Below are 17,175 nucleotides of genomic sequence, written 5' to 3'. Positions count from 1 at the left end.
TTGACGCCTGAACTCGAGTGCCGCCTAGTGAATTAACCCCAAATTATAGAGCCGACAATAACCGAGCTGCACAGAGTTGCGCGGCTGTTTGCTCACGGTGTAAATCAGGATGCCGTATTGCCGAATGCCACGCCCTGTTTCGCGGACCGCATATTATTCCACGGGGATCTGCCGCTTTCGTTGCTATTCAACCCATAGACCGATTATCGAAAACTTCGCAGCCTATCGGCCACGAAGCGTCCACGATATCGCGCAAAAGCTGCAGTCGTTCGATGCTTCTCCTCTTCGACTCGCGTGTAACGAGCCGAGCGTCGATGTTGTTTTAATATCATTCTTGATATCATAGAATTTGATATCTGGTATCACAGAAACACGACGAAATATCGATTCAGTATAGAAAAAAATATTTTTTCCGGATTAAGAGACTACCCGTGTGTTTTTATTTTCGTACGCCTGAAAGTTGTTGGTTCTGGAATTATTACTGGACGTTCGGTAGCAATTTGTAGTTACTCTCGAATGCAGAGAAATTCTGAATCCAATCTGGCAGGGTTTAGCACGTGCGGCTTTGATGAGGCTCCAAGTGGTTCGTACTGGTGATCAGATACTCGCAGTAGTACGAGTCGGCCATACGGTTGTCATTACGCGGTTGTTATGGAAACGTCGGAATAATTGTTCTTTCTTGCATTACATGTGCTTCGCGTTGCGATTACTCACTCGATCGCCTATCGAATTTTACGTCAATGAATCCACGATATAGAAGTTTAGTACTAACTTTTGAAACGATTGTCTATAACATTTTCATTATGCCCGCCGATTATTTGATTAGGAATAACGATAATTTAAAAAATTGTTTAAACTCGTAGTAACGTTTTAGCGTATTTTATCTTCTGGTATGTGGATTGCGTGGAAACGCAACGGATCACGTTGATAGGAAGCGGAGCGTATCGGACGACGCGGTGCGACGCAACGTAATTCGACAGGAAGACATTATTTACCGTGGCGTGATTGCCAGTTCTGTAAACGCGTTAAAACGGTATAAATAAAATGGAAGTTTGCCAGTATCACGAATGGCGTTGGGATTTCTGGCGTTCTATGAAAATGATGACGGGGTATTACCGCTCGAAATTACCGTTCGGTTCGTTCCAAACACCCCTTTATTGTTACGTTCATTTAAAAATAAAACGCTACACGCGCTTGACCCGAATCGGACGGAATATTGACTTATGCTATGGTCAGGTGAAAAATTTAATACCGGTATTTTACAAAATATTTCGCAATTTCACGACCGACAGAATTTTCTCGCGGAATTATTTGGCTTGCTGCCAAAATTCCCCTTCTCTCTAATTCTTTTCCCTGACCATATGTACGTTCCATAAACCGTTCTGCTATCTCCGGTAAAATAAATTGGTAGAAGGAAAGAGAAAGAATGGGAGATAGAGAGAAAACAGCACGCACGCGGTGAATAGAAGAATTCTACGTTACGCGGACGTACATCTGTTTCCTCCTTTTCAAAGTCGGTTCGATATCGTTACAAAAGTTGGCCGCTTTGATTCTTTCCCTTTGTTACGCGATAGGATTAGTCCGATTCCAATTATTTCGAATTGCACAAAGCGATACAACGCATCGAGGCGGAGAGAGACCGAGAAGAGGAGAAAGAACGATTTCGATTCTCGGTCTTTTTTCCCGACTGCCGTCCGGTTAAATGCATAAATTATTTAAAAGGACAGTAGTGCTGGTCGATGAAAAGGAGACCGTGCGTCCGCGTGAACAAAAGGAACGTACAAACGGGGAACGTCGTGACTTATCGGCGGACGGAAAGGGAAAGTTATTAACTGCGGAGAGCTGAACGTGTTCTCTAGCCGGCAGACCGAACGATCGGCGGAATTCCAACTTTTTTCGACGTTTAAAAATTTCCACCGTGCGATGCCTTGACTGAGAAATAGAGTCGAGCTGGGAAATAAACGAACGCCTGTCTTTTCTCCGTTCTTTCCGTTCGACGAGGACATCGTTCAATACGAGCTAGAAGCACAAACGTTAGTCGAATAAAATGGACTCTTCGTCTTCGTTAAATTAGTCACAAGTAGTGGTTTTAGAGGAAAATTTAAGCTTGAACGTTTCTGATACTTTGCTCTCGCGCGGCGATAGTCGATATCCGCCAGTTACGAATTCGATGTTATTAAAAGTACGTTTCTCGTTGTTGAAGTGGTCACCACTTCTAAGAAAACTCTACATCTGGTCTTTTTAGTTTTCTCTAGCACCGAAGCCATCGACAGCGTGTAGACAAAAGACTGCGACGAGGACAGACCATAAACAGTAGACAGGCGACGTTGGCTTCGGGGTTTTCAGTTATATTGGGTAACACAGCTAGTGTGCGGATCTGGACCAGCTCAAATTGTATTCTTACTTATAATTACACTTCTATTTAATTATATTTTTTCTGCCTTACAACTTATCCACGAGTTTTCTCTATTTACACATCGAATAACCTCAACACTCGTGTTAACACATTTTTCTCGATGCACAATTTCGCTGGAACCAGAATTTCCTCCAATTAAGAGTCAATATTACACGTCGCGCTCTTATGATTTTTTCCTGCTATTTGATCCGTTCTCCAGAAACGTTAACGTGCTTTCGAGTACTTGTTCTCGCGTCTCGAAGTAGTTGGTAAAACAAGAGGTTCGTAGATGGAAGATGGTAAACGAAGACATCGGTACTCGAAACATCCAGCAGCCAGTGAGAAATGTCGGCTGATGCTTCAGTCTCGTGTACGTGACACTAAGACGAAAATAGCGGTAGGTATGTACGTGCACTTAAGACGGTCGACTGACAGCGTCGTCGTTTAAGGTAATGGATTATGTCACATGGAGTAAGACCTTTTCGTCGACGACGCCAGTTTTAAAGACGTCAGTCGGGGAATATTTGGCCGACGAAGCGGCCATCCGTCCTGGTCACTGCGGCGTTCGTTTTTGCGCGGGAATTTCGAGCGGATACCAACACTTTTAAGCAACGTTCTCATCCCTCCGTTCGCTGGCGATGCGTTTCTTTCACTCGACGAGCTGGCGGCAGCCTCGCCCGGCTTCCCACCCTCGTGACTAAGACAAATGGTATGTATTTATTTCACGGCACGCCAACCAGTGGATTTCTCCTTTCTCCATTATGCATCGCCCTCGTTAAGCATTTTTTTCTCTCTTCCTTTCGACGCTTCTCTGCTGCTTTTTCTCCTTTCTTTTCGCCGTTTTCTTCGCCCTTCCTTCACCCTTTCCTTTCGTCCGCCGTGCCTCATACTCCTTCTCGTTCCTGCACGACTCGCGCAGTCTTATTTCCCATCTACCTAGCCAGACCGAGCTTTTTGTCGCGTCGCCCTTCTCGAACTTGGCTCGTTCAGTTCGCGAGAATGGGTTTAGACCGCGGAGACGCGACGAGATCGGGATAGAAACCGACGGAATAATGAAAGAATTCGGTTGAACGAGGGATTTCCTGGGGACACAGATAAGGGTGAAGGTAAGAGAAAGACAGAGTACCGTTCGCAGCAAATAAGTTGGAAGGGGTGAGCAGCCGGATGCGACGAAGCGTGGAATCGTGTTGCCAGACTGGATATAAATTCCAGATGAAATTCCAAACTAAAGGTTCGCAGAATTTTATACTTGGTTCGATATCGATTGGTCGATGGATCTAAGTCGAATGAAGGGCCTCCTTCCTCGTCGTCTCTCGCTCTAAGGGTCGACCGAGAGGCACGGGTGCGTATCAGAAGGCGAACGTGCCCGTTAATTAAAAATATTCAACCCATCCGACCGGACAAAGCGTCATCGTAATACGTACCCCTCCTTCCTTTTTTTTTTTTTGTACCTCGTTTAACGGACTTAATTTCGCGAATGGTCGATGAAAAGCTATCAAAAAAAAGGTCGACGAAGTAGTCGTGCGAAAGTTTTGCAATGGAGACCAAGCCGGTGCTTGGTTAACGGGTAATAGCTTTAATTTAGCCTTATTATTTTCAAACGAGACTTTTATAAAACTTCCACGGAGCTCGTGGAACTCGCCAGGGAGGCAGGTTACGAGCGCTTAGGTATACTAATCCGTCTTGACTCTTTGCGCAACGCCTTTAAGTACGTCTTCGTGTTGTACGAATTACTCGCGGCGGGGAGGGCAGTGAGGGGTTACTTTGGTAACGCCAGCTATGGGGTCTAACGCCAGATATATTTTCATTGGCCTTAAATTTTTAACTTTCGAAAAGGTAATTTCGCGTGCCAGGGCCACGGCGTTAACGGTCTCCGGTCTCGTCCATTTCCTTCGTCTTATCCACGCACTGTTCATAAAACGGGGGCGAATGAGAGTTTAAAGATTAAAGCCACTCACCCCCTAGTCGAAGCTCCGCGGTCGCCTGTACCATCTCGTAGTCGTTCTTCGCGAAGCATTGATACATTCCTTTGTCGTCCCTCACCACAGAAGAGACGCGCAACGTCGAGCCATCTTTCCCCGTGATCTTGCTTCTACCAGAGGCGCTTTCTCCCACGGGAAGTCCGTCCTTGGTCCAGAAGATCACCGGGATTGGTTGGCCAGTGACGGAACACTGAAATTCCGCGTCCTTGCCGAGGTCGACGGTGACCTGCAACAGTTATCGATTCCGAGCGCACGTTCGCCAATAAATGTCATATTTAATATCCTCGGCTGTCCTCGGAACTTAATATCGTTCCAAAGGAAAAGTTGGCCGATTTCGAGTGGATTCTGCTTTCAAGCTACAGCAGCTGTGCGATGTTCCTCTCGACGTGAACATCGATTCCGGCACGAGCGTGTATAACCGAGAAAGGATTTCGAGAAGCTAACAACCCGATACCAGCTCGCTATACCCTATATCTTGTACGATAATTTTTCAACGCGTTGGCAAACTAACGGCTGCAGATTTTACGACTAACGATATCTGATAGTACTTGCGTGATTCTATTCGAAGGATGGCTCGTTATACATTATGTATAATATATACGTATGTATATTAGTGGGCAAAAGCAGCACGCATTTTGTAATTGTAACGACGGAAAGTAAAGATCCGATTACAGGGTTCTTTGGAATCTGACGTGTACACAAAAGACGATAGATAATATCATAGTTGAGCTTTGCTCGCGGCGTTTGCCAAGAAGAATCGCCATATTAATACCTGCCTGCAATTTCCTTCCCCATTTTGGAAACTTCGACGAAGTATCGATTCCGGGAAGGCATCCTTTGATCTCTGTCAAACGTTTCGTCGAAATTATCAGAGATCGGAACTGTTTAATGCGCGGTAGACAGCTTTGTACAGGTCGATACAAACGTGATCGTGAAAAAGGTACGAGGGCTAAGTGGCACGCGATCGTTCTGGAACGTCGCACCGCGCTGCGAGAAAACGCCTAACGTGCTTAGGCACAACGAGGCGAATTCCAGTACACCGTGCGCGAGCATACCGGCAAATCGAATGTCCTGTTTGGTATTTCATCGTCTACCTTCGAGAGCTTAATTGCTTCCGGGTCGCGCGGTCATTTTCCTTTGATCAGTTTGCCCTCGCATCTGATTTATCTATTAACGAGAATCGTTCTCTGTAAACGAGTTGTAGCGAGCGCTTCAACGACGAAGCTTTTATATACGAAACAATAATAAGTCGCGAGACGATTGAATTTTTAATACGATGTTGCACGTCGCGAGACGATTGAATTCCTGATACGATGTTTCGCATTTAACTGCAACTACATATCGAAAGAGACACGATCAAATTACCGGATATGGAATGGACAAGACACCGGATCTCGTTGCAGCAATTTACGTAATATCCAGAGAGTATCGATGTATTATTTTCCATTACATTTCAGGTGCCTCCTGATGTAAATTATTTACCATTCTAATTACTTGAGAAACTAGTACTATAATATGCAACAATGTTTAGTACACCGCTATTATTATATTACAAGCATCGGAACGCTGCTAATGGTAGGATTAACCGGTGCTAAGTAGAAAAGACAGAGCCAGGCAAGATAGACCGCATGCCTACCGCGAGGCATCGAATCCGATGTACCGGAACGCGGTTGAATGGAGTGGCTTACTGGCATTTCCATATGCATTTTCAGTCGCTTAATTGATCACCGATCGAGGAAACGAGCCTTTGATCTAGCTAGGAATCTCGTCTTATGTATTATTGAAGAGGCCCGTTTATTCGGTCATTGGCGATATACGGCAACGACGATTCTGCGCCCTGATTACCACCGATATATCAATACATATACGCCCATATGGGTGTGCAATGTACATTGTATAGTGTACACTTTGGGCCGAGTTCGCGTTACGTCGACCACCCTCGGGTCATGAATTTCGAAGGCGTTCCATGCGTCAAAGGCTTGTGGAAGAGATTCCTCGGGCATATAACACATCGAGCGTGCACCGATCGATGAAAAAGGACCGATTTTCTCCTGTACGGTTCGATGGATTGCAATAAACTTGCCGCGGGATCTATATTCAAATTGTAGGATCGCGAGGCCGATTTCCTCGGGTTACAGGGCGCGAACGATCGGTTCAAGGGCAGAGAAATTCGACGAGAGGCGTCGCGTGCTGAATCGAACCACGACGACGGCCATTAAATATTGTCAAGAGGATCGCGCGCGTTGCTCTCGCCTGGCTTCTTTTGTTCCACGACCTCGAAGGAAACTTTCTTTCAAACCGAAGACCGCTTTAAATATCCTTTGATACGGTATTCAAGCAGCCGGAGGAAGGAATGGGAAATAAGATGCGCAAGGATGCCACCTTTAAAGGCGACCGAACGGGCTGGCTGCAAGGGGTGAAGGAACAAGAAAAAAAAGACGAATCTGCGAGGGCGTCGAGTTGCACCTCGATCCACGCTTTGTCCCCGTTGTTCTTGTCTCCTCCTCGCGGTATCGTGGCGTTATTACGACGACCAGCGATGCGTTTACATTGTCGATATAACCGCAATATAGAGTGACTCGATGTCTTCCTTCGAGGCGTCTCCTATACCGGGTAAATGGAGTAACAGAAAATAGAGAGAAGGAGAGAGAGAGAGAGAGAGAGGGGCGGGGAGAATTATTGCGAGAATGTCTAGAAAAATAGGGGCAAATAATCATAAATTTTGTGGAACGTGTACAAGACTGTGTGCTCAAGTTGGAGTGGAGGAATGCAACGGAATTTTCTCGATTCGCTACGTTCGCGAGAGCGTCGTCGAGTAAACGTTCCATAGGATTAGAAGAATGGAACGATCTTTGTTATGTGAAAACGGAATAAATCGGATTGCACCGGCTTATTTCCTTTTCTGTATATTCCACCTGCCTTGTATCAAGTATCGCGAAAGATTTTTGGTGGGACGAAAAATTTGGAGACCGGTCCGCGTAGCTACGTTGTTAAACTGCGATTTGTGAGGCAGATAGATGTAGCCCCCGTCGTGGTTATCTGTTTAAATAGTCGATCAAAAAGTTTATCAAGTGGAAGTTCGCGTTAAGAAGCGTTGCGTGCAATGAGAAGACGCGACGATGCTTTTAATAAAGCGAGGACAAAATAGGCCACGTTAATGGAAGGAAGCGCCATCGAAGCAAATGCCGACTAATACACGAGAGAATTCGTCCGCAATGAGCGTTTCTTTGCCGGTGACTGCGAAAGTTATGGAGAAGCTTCCAGCGAATGAATGATATTTCATCGATTCTGTTCCCTGGTCTCTCTCTCTCTCTCTCTCTCTCTATCCATCAAGGTATGATATGGACCAATTGCCGATCCCTATTTTCTTTTTTTTTTATAGGATCCATCGACTGTCGTTCTAACAACCACATACCGACCGACCGATCCGATGCGTTTTTCCGTTACCGAATTTCGGCACACATTAAAACCATCGCCTATTTTTCGCTCCAACGATGGTTAAACCTTCCAGCTTTCCCAACGAACGAACGAACTACGAGTCCCGATGCAAGGGATTCTCAAATCCCGTGCGCGTTTCTCAAATTCACAGGGGAAAGAGGGTATATTTTGTGTCGAATGGTTGGAGATCGGCATCGGATCACCGTAATCGAGCGTCGAATCGTTCAGCGACAAGTTTGAAAATTTTAGTCGAAAATCGGATCAACGTTCGCGTGGGATAGAAAGGGGAGGGCGATTGGTTGAATGGACCAACCTGCATCCATCCCCTTTGACATTTCGTTTTAAACGCTATTAATTATTCCGCTTTGCACGGCCAATCGACGCCCCGGTTAATACGCTTACAGCGACGTCGGAGGTCAACCCCGGCAGCAGCTCCGGCACCAGCCCCGGTACAGTGCGGCCAGCGATTCGTTGTTTTGACGGGATATACGATTTGCGAGGTTGACCTGCCACCGTTACGCGTTACGCTTAACACGGTACGTGGCGCGTATTTTCACGATTCACCCGGGGGTTCGACACGATCCAATAACTTTGGCAGCCCAGCAACGACGAAACCATGGTGCGCGAATCACGATCGTTGTGAATCATAGGCACGTCGATCGACTCAGGCTGCCAGCTTCGACCGGTTTCTCTTTTATCGTCGTCACAATACGCGTTCATCGTCCCGACAGACATTGCCAACACAATTACCGAGGCTTGTTAAAAGATCAAAGAAACTACGAAGAACTGCATCGCACCGGGTTCGAAGCGGCTCCACGAACCGGCTTACTAATTAACGGAAGTTAATACTAATTAATAGCAACGTCTCGTTCACGGTGAACAGAACGAGTTGCTCGTTATTTCTCTTCGGCCGATATTCACAGATAGGTACACCAAGCGTTTCAACTGTGTGCGATGTTTTCAAGATCTATCCGTCGTCTTGGCAGGGATGGTAACTCGGTCTGTCGTTATCCGCGCTACCGTGTTTACTGCGACGTGATGTTCAATTATCCACATCGATGAGAATTAGTCGACGACGACGACGTCGACAACGACGACGCGACGGGAACGATGACAACGAAGACCAGACTTCCCTCTTATTTCCCTTTCCCCGTAGTCGATGCGAATTTATTCGTGAAGCGCTCGCGACCTCGAGATACCGTAGGTAGTCGTCCATGGTAGGAGAAACGAGGATCATCGATTTAACAAAGTCGCGGCGCAACGAACCGTTACGTTGCGAGGGAGGCACGCTGGGGGTAGTTTACAGATCTGTTGAAAATAGAATCGGCGCTCGTCGAGAAGCCTTAACTTCCTCCGACAGAGAAGGAAACGAGAAAGGAAGGAAAGCAAAGGGTAGAAAAAACAGAAAGCGGAAAGAGGAAAGAGTAACCACGGTAGCTCTCGAGTTGTTTACGAAATAGAATAAAAGAGAGCTAACCTGTTGAGGTATCAGTCGGATGAAGAGAAGCTACTTATCATCGAGAACCGCGCGGTCCTTTTGCTGCTTCTTACGGAGCGACCGTAACGTTATAGAATTTATTTCCGGACGGCACCATCACCCTTCTTTCTCGAGAATCGGAAACTTGTGACGCGCGAGTCGAAGCGATCGACAACATCGTCACGCGATGCGCGTTTCAAGATTTCTCGAAGTATTGGGATAATCCGACGAGGGATGAAACAGGAAGGCGACGACCGGATCGTTCGGGTCGTTCCAGAAATCCAATCGACGCCGGATAGAATGCCTTTAACCTGTTGAGACACCACGTGGACGAGAGAGAACGTGCAATTTTTTCAACAACTTGCGAAACTTTTTCGTTTAAATAATCGTCCGTCCGTATCGTCTATCGTTGAACCAATATCGAAGGCGAATCAAAGTCTTCCTTCGAGCGGATAAAACGGAATCGATTGGCTGGCGATACTTAACCGGGGTGAAACGAATGCTAACCTGTTGAAACTATAGGCAGGCCAAATCGATTTTACGTGATGTTTATTCCGAATGAATTCCAGGCTACTTTCAATTTTCCGGACGAGTACCAAGTTATTTGCAAGCTACTTTGACGAATAAAAATAGGGAAGAGAATTTTGCGTGATTTATCGCGAGTGCTTGCGAATGTTCGAAATGCTTGATGAAAAGATGAGTGCTTGAGATTGGACAGACCGTGACTGAATTTGTCCTGAGAATTTCTGCGAAGTCTGCTAAATGATACGCATTGGATGGTAGACTCTAGACTCTCTCGTAACCATTCTTTATGGAATTTCTAATCGAGTAAACGTATAAATAATAAACGGTCGGTTAATCCAAAAACAACGATCAGTATATGACACGAAAGGTATATTTAGTTGCAGAAAAATTTATTTACTACTTAAAATGAAAACAGATAGTGTATTCTTTCTTTAAATATCGAAGTTTCCTTTATAATAAATAAAAATATGAGCGAGTAAAACGCGACCGGATAGGAGGACGCCTATACATTATATTAACATATTTTAACATTATTTTAATATATCTAATTAACGTTTCATTTTGACGTCGAATGTTTCATGATCCAATTTTTGCTATCAATTCGTCTCTTTTTCAAGCAACGATAATCAACATACATTCTGCATGAGTCAATAAGTCACGCATCATCGTGTACATTAATTGAATCACCAATCGAATAAAACAGACGATCGAACGATCATTTTAAAGGCTACTGATAGAAATGGCGCTCGATACTGGTACGAAGATTAAACGAGAGTACGGAAAACTAACCTGTTGAGGTACCAGGTGAATGGAGAGGCTGCTTATAATGGAAACCTCCAATTCGACCATCTCGGAACCGGCCGTATTGTTGGCGTGACAGACGTATCGTCCTGCATCCTCCGCCCTTGCCGATTGCAGCACCAGCGCGCCCGCTCTCGCATAGATCCTTTCTGAATTGAAGATCATCGCCGTGCCCGTCACGGACTCACGAAACCATAGGTACATGGGCGGCGGGATTCCTTGTGAAACGCAGGAAAGGACGATCGTCTCTCCCGTGCGTATAGGCGCTGGGCTCATTCTTTCATTGAACCTTGGCGGAACTGGGGTATGAGGGTCTGAAAATGGAAAAAGATTATTTGATTGTCTGAGCTGTAGGTTACATTTATATATTTAAATTTATAAATTTATATATTTTTCTATAATGCAAAGGTATTTAGCATTTTCGACTGAGATTCCGAGCAAAGTTACCGAATGTCTGTAATTCAGGAGAACTGTTGCCGCAGTTGCTAGAAATCCATAGAATATTAAACTTGATGTAAGTACTTGCGGTATAGTTTCAAATTCTGTAATAACGCGAAATGATACAATTGTAGAACTGTACTGTTGTTAAATTTGAAGTGTATGTTTTATAAGCAAGTAAGGGAGTTTATCGAACGGTTGTCTCTATAAGAGAGTCAGTGGAACGAATATTTTGAAACAGGGAGAACGAAACAAAGCGTGGCGGTCGATTTGTTGCGTTCAATTTTAACTGTGTATGCGGGAGCGGCAAAAATTTGGACACATCCGACGAACAAAACGTTTCGCTTTAAGGCTCTGATCGAAAATACGAACCGGCGCGCTGGCTGTTCTAGCACAGTTGGCCTGCTGAATGGTGAATTCTCATCGTGGAACGGGTAAAATGGCAAAAGTTTGGAACTGATGTGTTATTTCAAGGTTCGCGCGATCAACTTTCACGATCCTGGTTCGTTTGCAGCGTCGAAGAAAATATTCTCAAGGCGATTTAAAGAGTTCGAGAGTGTTCGGTGAAACGTAACGATTAAAAAGTATTAAACGATGAAAGCAAAAAAAAAGAAACAAAGGGGAGGCGGAGGAAAGAAAGACAGTGCAGGCCACAAGAATGGATTTATCTCCTTTCATCAATTTTTCTTCGACTGTCTCTCACTTGATACCTCGAAACGCATTTTGAATCTTTCGGACGTTCGCGGGAAAAGAAATCTCCGTGGACTTGTTGAAAGAGACAAAGATCCCGGTATCAATTTTTCACAGCTGCGAAAGAGCTCCTTTTGTCCCTGTTACGTATTATCCGAGTTAGTATGCTCGGCAAATTTACATTTATTTCCTTCCTCTCTCGTTTAATTCTACATTTTCACATTATTTTATCGTGTTAATTACACACCGCGAACAAGCGCGGTTAAGGATCTTTATTATTAATTCGAAAAATCTGGCGGATACAGCGCATTTATCCTGCAAAATGTAAGCTCATCGACGCAAAGTGTTGTTCGAACATCGTTATAATTTCAATGTTAATGAAACGACGACATTTAAATATTAACGAATAATTGCGCGTCACGAAATTGTGGCGCTCTGTTTTTTTTCCCGAAGACGATGAACGTAGGAACACGCGAATAGAGATCGTTCACAGTGACGTATCGCTATTAAAATTGATTATCTATGGTCGATCAAAAAAGCATAGGTGCGCTTAATGACTTGGAAATTCATACTGCCCGTGGACAGGGAGACCTACTAATTCCGTATATACATCGATCTTCCATTAATACAAGTAACAATCAACACGATACTGTCGATTTATCCACATCTTCGACCGTAATACCATGATATATATCCGAATGGATGAACATTTTATTTCAGTTTCGGCATCGACTAAACGGTGGATGGTGTTTGTCGTACGGTTGAACTCCGCGACACGGTAGCTTTTTACGACTGCACTATTTTATAATGGTCCGCTCGCTTTGTCTGGTCGCCGTTATTATTGTAATTTAAGCTGATGGCGTATTGATCGTCGCTCGCCTCTACCTCTCTCTTTGTCGCTCAGGCACTCTATCCGTCTCGTTCTGCCTATATTCACTCTCACTCCCTCTCTGTCGTTGCCTCTCAAACCGTCCCTCTTTCTCCAGGGAGCACGGTCCCTCTTTCTCTCGCTCCTACCAATGTGCAATTCCAGTTGCCATATTCCAGCAACGCCCCGCCACCACACCCTTGTTCATACTCCCGCTCCCGGTTGCACCGGCTCGTGCATATGCACGCTCAAAACTTTTTATGCCATTTACATCCGACTTACGCCTCAACGTCAGCGTCGTTCGCGTTGACGGTGACCGGCGCGTCGGCGTGGGGTAGAAAACCGTGAAAAAAGGAGAAAAAAGAAGCCGGAAGGAGAGAGAGAGAGAGAGAGAGAGAGAGAGAGAAAGTGCAACTTCGATGATCGATCGATACTCGAATTGAAAGAGAGTGAGAGAGAAAAAGAAAAAAGAAAGCAATTCGCTTGCCACCGATTGCTCCTAGCGACGAGAGGCTTGATCACGCGTTAATAATTCTGCCCCCTCGGCTGTGACAGCTCCGCGTGTCTCGTTCTTACTTCCGGTTCGTTGGATCTTTACCGTTTAAATAGATAATCGGCTGGATTGTCAATCAACCTGTTACCCTCCGCGTATAATATTTATCGGTCTTGATATATACGCGTAAGTGAATGAACTTGTCAGTGTTAAACGTGGACTATGAATTTCTATTTAAGATATTACGGAGGGTAATGTAAGTTTTCCATACACGAAAGTTTTTCAGTTCTTTTTGAGCGAATAATTCTTCGGACGACCGAATGGCTTATAAATGGAATCGACTTGTGATTTATCTACCGGTCATTCTTTAAAAGATCTTTAAACGACATCGAAGTACTTTTGTATGATTTCTGGCTGAGTTTAAATGGCCTCTAAGTAGCCTTGATACGATAACCCTAAGATCTTAAACGAACCGAAACATAACTTTTAAAGAATCTCGAATGTACGGCTTGTAAATGTTCTTAAACGATCTGCCGATTAATCTTAAATTGGAAACGAATCAACGTTGTCGCTTCTGTAGAAATTTCGTACAAAAATCTCCTAAGAGAATTTACGTTGCTACCGGAGTTATGACTTTTTGAAAAACAAGATATAGCATCTCTATCCCCTTCTCTATCCCACACACAAGTTTCTCAGGAAATCTTCGCAGACATAAACGGAGAATTAATTTGGGAAGAAGAACGCGGATAGTCTCGTGTACAATTTCAAAAAGTATCCTTCGTCGAAATGCTTTTACCACGGGAGCAGAGCTTCGCGGTAACCAAAAAAATCGAACATGGAAGAAAATTTTAATTAATAGCCGCAATGGCAAGTGATTTCGAAGTACAGAAACTCGACGATCGGTATCGAGTAGAGAGAGAGGCAGAGAAAGAGAGAGAGAGAGAGCGAGTGGCGGCGTGGTGCGGCGCTGTTACGCGCGATGTTTAAACGGACAGACAGTGTGCTCAAACGAACATCTTGATATCCTTTGAACCATCGCTCATTGACTATGTAATCCGGAGGCTCGGTCCTCGAGCGAGGTCACGTGAAAGAGCGTTAGAGAAAAAGGGACAGGGAAGAAGAGACAGAGCGAACGGGAGAGGTGCGCGGCGGGGAGAAAAAAGCAGGGCTGAAGGGAGCAGAAACCGCGGCGGAACGATGTCCAATTAAACCTTTCGAGCCGTCGACTCCAATTAAGACTCTATTAAATATACACCGGCCGTGTGTATCGTTGGCAAAGCGAATTTCAAATGGCGCCCGGTCTTTCTCATGTATTTACCTGGAACAAGCAACTTCACCGTGATAAAGTTGCCACTAATTAGCCGCACAATGTGTCTGTTGCCGACCATTGCGAGACTCGTGCTTTTCGCGTTCGCCTTTTTCCGCCGATAAAGTTCCTCCTACGTCATTCCTCGCGACCACGCGACAACGTACCAACCTTATGAATCACCTCGGCCCTAAATAATTCCTTAAACGCAACCGATGTGTTTATATCTTATACCACGCGGAAGAAAACCGAGATGAGCAAGAGAATTAAAAAGCAAGAAATAAAAAGAAGAAAAGGAAAAAAAGGGAATAGGGACAAAGTTTTCTGCGCTTGAACGTAACCTTCGAAATTAGTGGTGAAATAAAAGAACGGAAATGGCAAGTACTTTAGCGCAACTACACCAACCAACTATGTACAATGCAGGTACCTACTCGCGAGTAACCCAAGTACATGTATATAACGTTGTCGTCACGAAACTTCCTCTCGCCAAGAAGATTCAAGTCGAAAGGGCATCGAGTTGTTCTGCTGGTAGGCAAGGGGAATTAGTAGATCGTTCAGGCTTCATTAATTACTCGACAACTCCGGTCTCTACATTAATTGGTAGCTATGTTACCAGCAAACCGTATTACGTCGTTGACTAATTACGTCATCGAAGTGGCGGCTTCTCGAACCGATAGAGCGCATATGTAATTTAATGCCAGTCGCTGATTGCTTCAGAATTCAGGTCACAACGTGCGATACCCGAAGCGCAATTTGCGCGGAAGACGTACACGTGTTTCCGTGCGTACTGCCGGGCCACAATTCCGAATAATTATATCTGATTTATACGGGCTGACAGAGTGGTAGAAACGCGTCTACCATCTAGCTCGTTTTACTCTCTGACTATTCCCCGTCAAAATTACCAGATATCGGAGCTGGCGGCTACGGGGGTGCGCACTCGAACAAAGCTGTAACTCAACGAGAATATTAGATTAGAAGGATAACGGCGGAAATGAAGATTTATCGCGGTGCGAATGCCACGAGGAAGTTGCCAACCGTACCTTGCCTTTGGGAATCTTCCGAGTGGCACACACTTTCGAAAGTACTTGCCTGTTCAGGACAGACAGTAATTTTTCTTGGCTGCGTTACAGCCAATGTTTGGCTGTCTTACGCCACAGAGATATAGCATCAAATCCCTAACAATTTGCAGTAGATTATCGAAATACGCGCTTTAGATTTTAGACAGTAAAGGTGATATATATATATATTTTTGATGTAGAAGCTGGGGTTATTTGGGTCATCCAAGCTTCAACATCTTAGAATTCAATCTGCTACTTCGCACAGAATAATCAAACTTTTTGTATATTATGAGGCACCATTAGTCCTTAGCATCGTAACGAAAGAATAAGAAAATATCGTGTACCTCGAGTCTAACGACAAAAAATATCAGAGAACGGATAGTTGATTTGAATTATTTGAGTCGACGATGTGATATTATAATAAACTAACAAAATGAATAACAAAATGACACGCAGAAATAAAACGATATACACAGGTCGCTAAATTAAGATGAATACAATTGACAATATTAATATTAGTCGAGCGAACTTTCTTCTTGACGAGATTGTTAGACGAGAAGTTACATATGTTCTGAGAAAACTATGGTCACTGAGCTGCCAATGTAGGTATACGATATATCTCACTGTTTTCAAATGTAGGTGATTTAAAAATTGTTCATAATCCAAATGGGTCGATTATTGGATAAATTAATTATGTGGACGCAAATATCCTCCTAATCCAAATAGCTCTACCTTATCCTGCTTGTATGAAGTCATCTTTTTCTGAGAAGGTAATAAGTTTTCCATCGATCTACGTCATATTTGTTCGTACTATAAACAGATACACTTCATCTTCAACGAAAGGTCGTTTTTCGAGTATAATGCCAGCGAAAAGGAGAATCCGTTGCACTCGTCGAACACGTGTCTGCTTATTGTAAAAGCTGCTTAACGCTTAATCCCGATCACGCGACGACAGCATTGCTACGCGTGAACCGTTCTTGGCGAAAGAATCACAGATTAAGGTACTTCGGTTTAGAGGCTTAACGTGATTTTCAACCACCGACGGAATACTTTTCGACACAGATTTCTTTCCGTAAAAGGACGTCTCTTCGTGTAGAGCTTTTTGCTCGCGGAATTTTCTTCCTCCGCGACTCCGATCGCTCACTGTAGAGAAGATTTACGTGTTTTGAAAGTGTTGAATAGGCGGCGGGCAAAAATCTTCTTTCTTCTTCAAGTTTCCATTCCCACCTTTTTCTGCGGCACGCGACTGTGAACAGAAATAATTCGCCGTGTGGCTTCCGGTTTGTTCTTCGCGACAGAAGGTATTTACGTACTTGTTCTATCGTAGTTCCATCGAGTATCGCCGTGTAGAGAACCGTCGTATAAATAAACAAACGGTTCGTGAAAAACGACAGTGGAGAACGCCGCAATATTCGTGGCTGAAGGGAAGGTTTGTTCTCCTCTCGAGAACGATCGTCGACGTGCTCTTCTGTTGTTAAATTAACGACTACGTTCTGCAGCTTCAGGATTAACGTGTCGTATTCGGGAGGACCGAGGTGTGAAATCCAAGAAGATTGATGCGTATCTGGTATCCTCTAGTGTAAAATTCAAAACTCAGCGGGACAAATAACTTGCTAGCTTGGATGAATCGCGGCAGCATGCATTTTGACGTGAAAAAGTAAAACGATGCTTTGCCATCGTTTGTCTTCGTCAACGGCTATATCT

At 44.4% G+C, this 17,175-nt stretch overlaps 1 protein-coding gene across 8 annotated transcripts in view; it reads right to left on the bottom strand.

Annotated features, from left to right (window-relative positions):
• LOC126868826 (cell adhesion molecule Dscam2-like) overlaps positions 1–17,175 on the bottom strand; it is a 134,367-nt gene that overhangs the window by 28,797 nt on the left and 88,395 nt on the right. For all 8 annotated transcript variants that reach the window (XM_050624735.1, XM_050624730.1, XM_050624737.1 and 5 more), the window contains 2 exons: positions 10,607–10,932; positions 4,354–4,603 (listed from right to left, as the gene is read on the bottom strand). In XM_050624735.1, coding sequence (XP_050480692.1) covers positions 4,354–4,603; positions 10,607–10,932 — 576 coding nt within the window. The remainder of the gene's footprint in view (positions 1–4,353; positions 4,604–10,606; positions 10,933–17,175) is intronic.

The sequence above is a fragment of the Bombus huntii genome, chromosome 8 (genome assembly GCF_024542735.1).
Source record: "Bombus huntii isolate Logan2020A chromosome 8, iyBomHunt1.1, whole genome shotgun sequence".
Classification (NCBI taxonomy): Eukaryota; Metazoa; Arthropoda; class Insecta; order Hymenoptera; family Apidae; genus Bombus; species Bombus huntii.
Note: the sequence above shows the minus strand (reverse complement) of the source record. Positions and strands in the feature narration are given on the sequence as shown.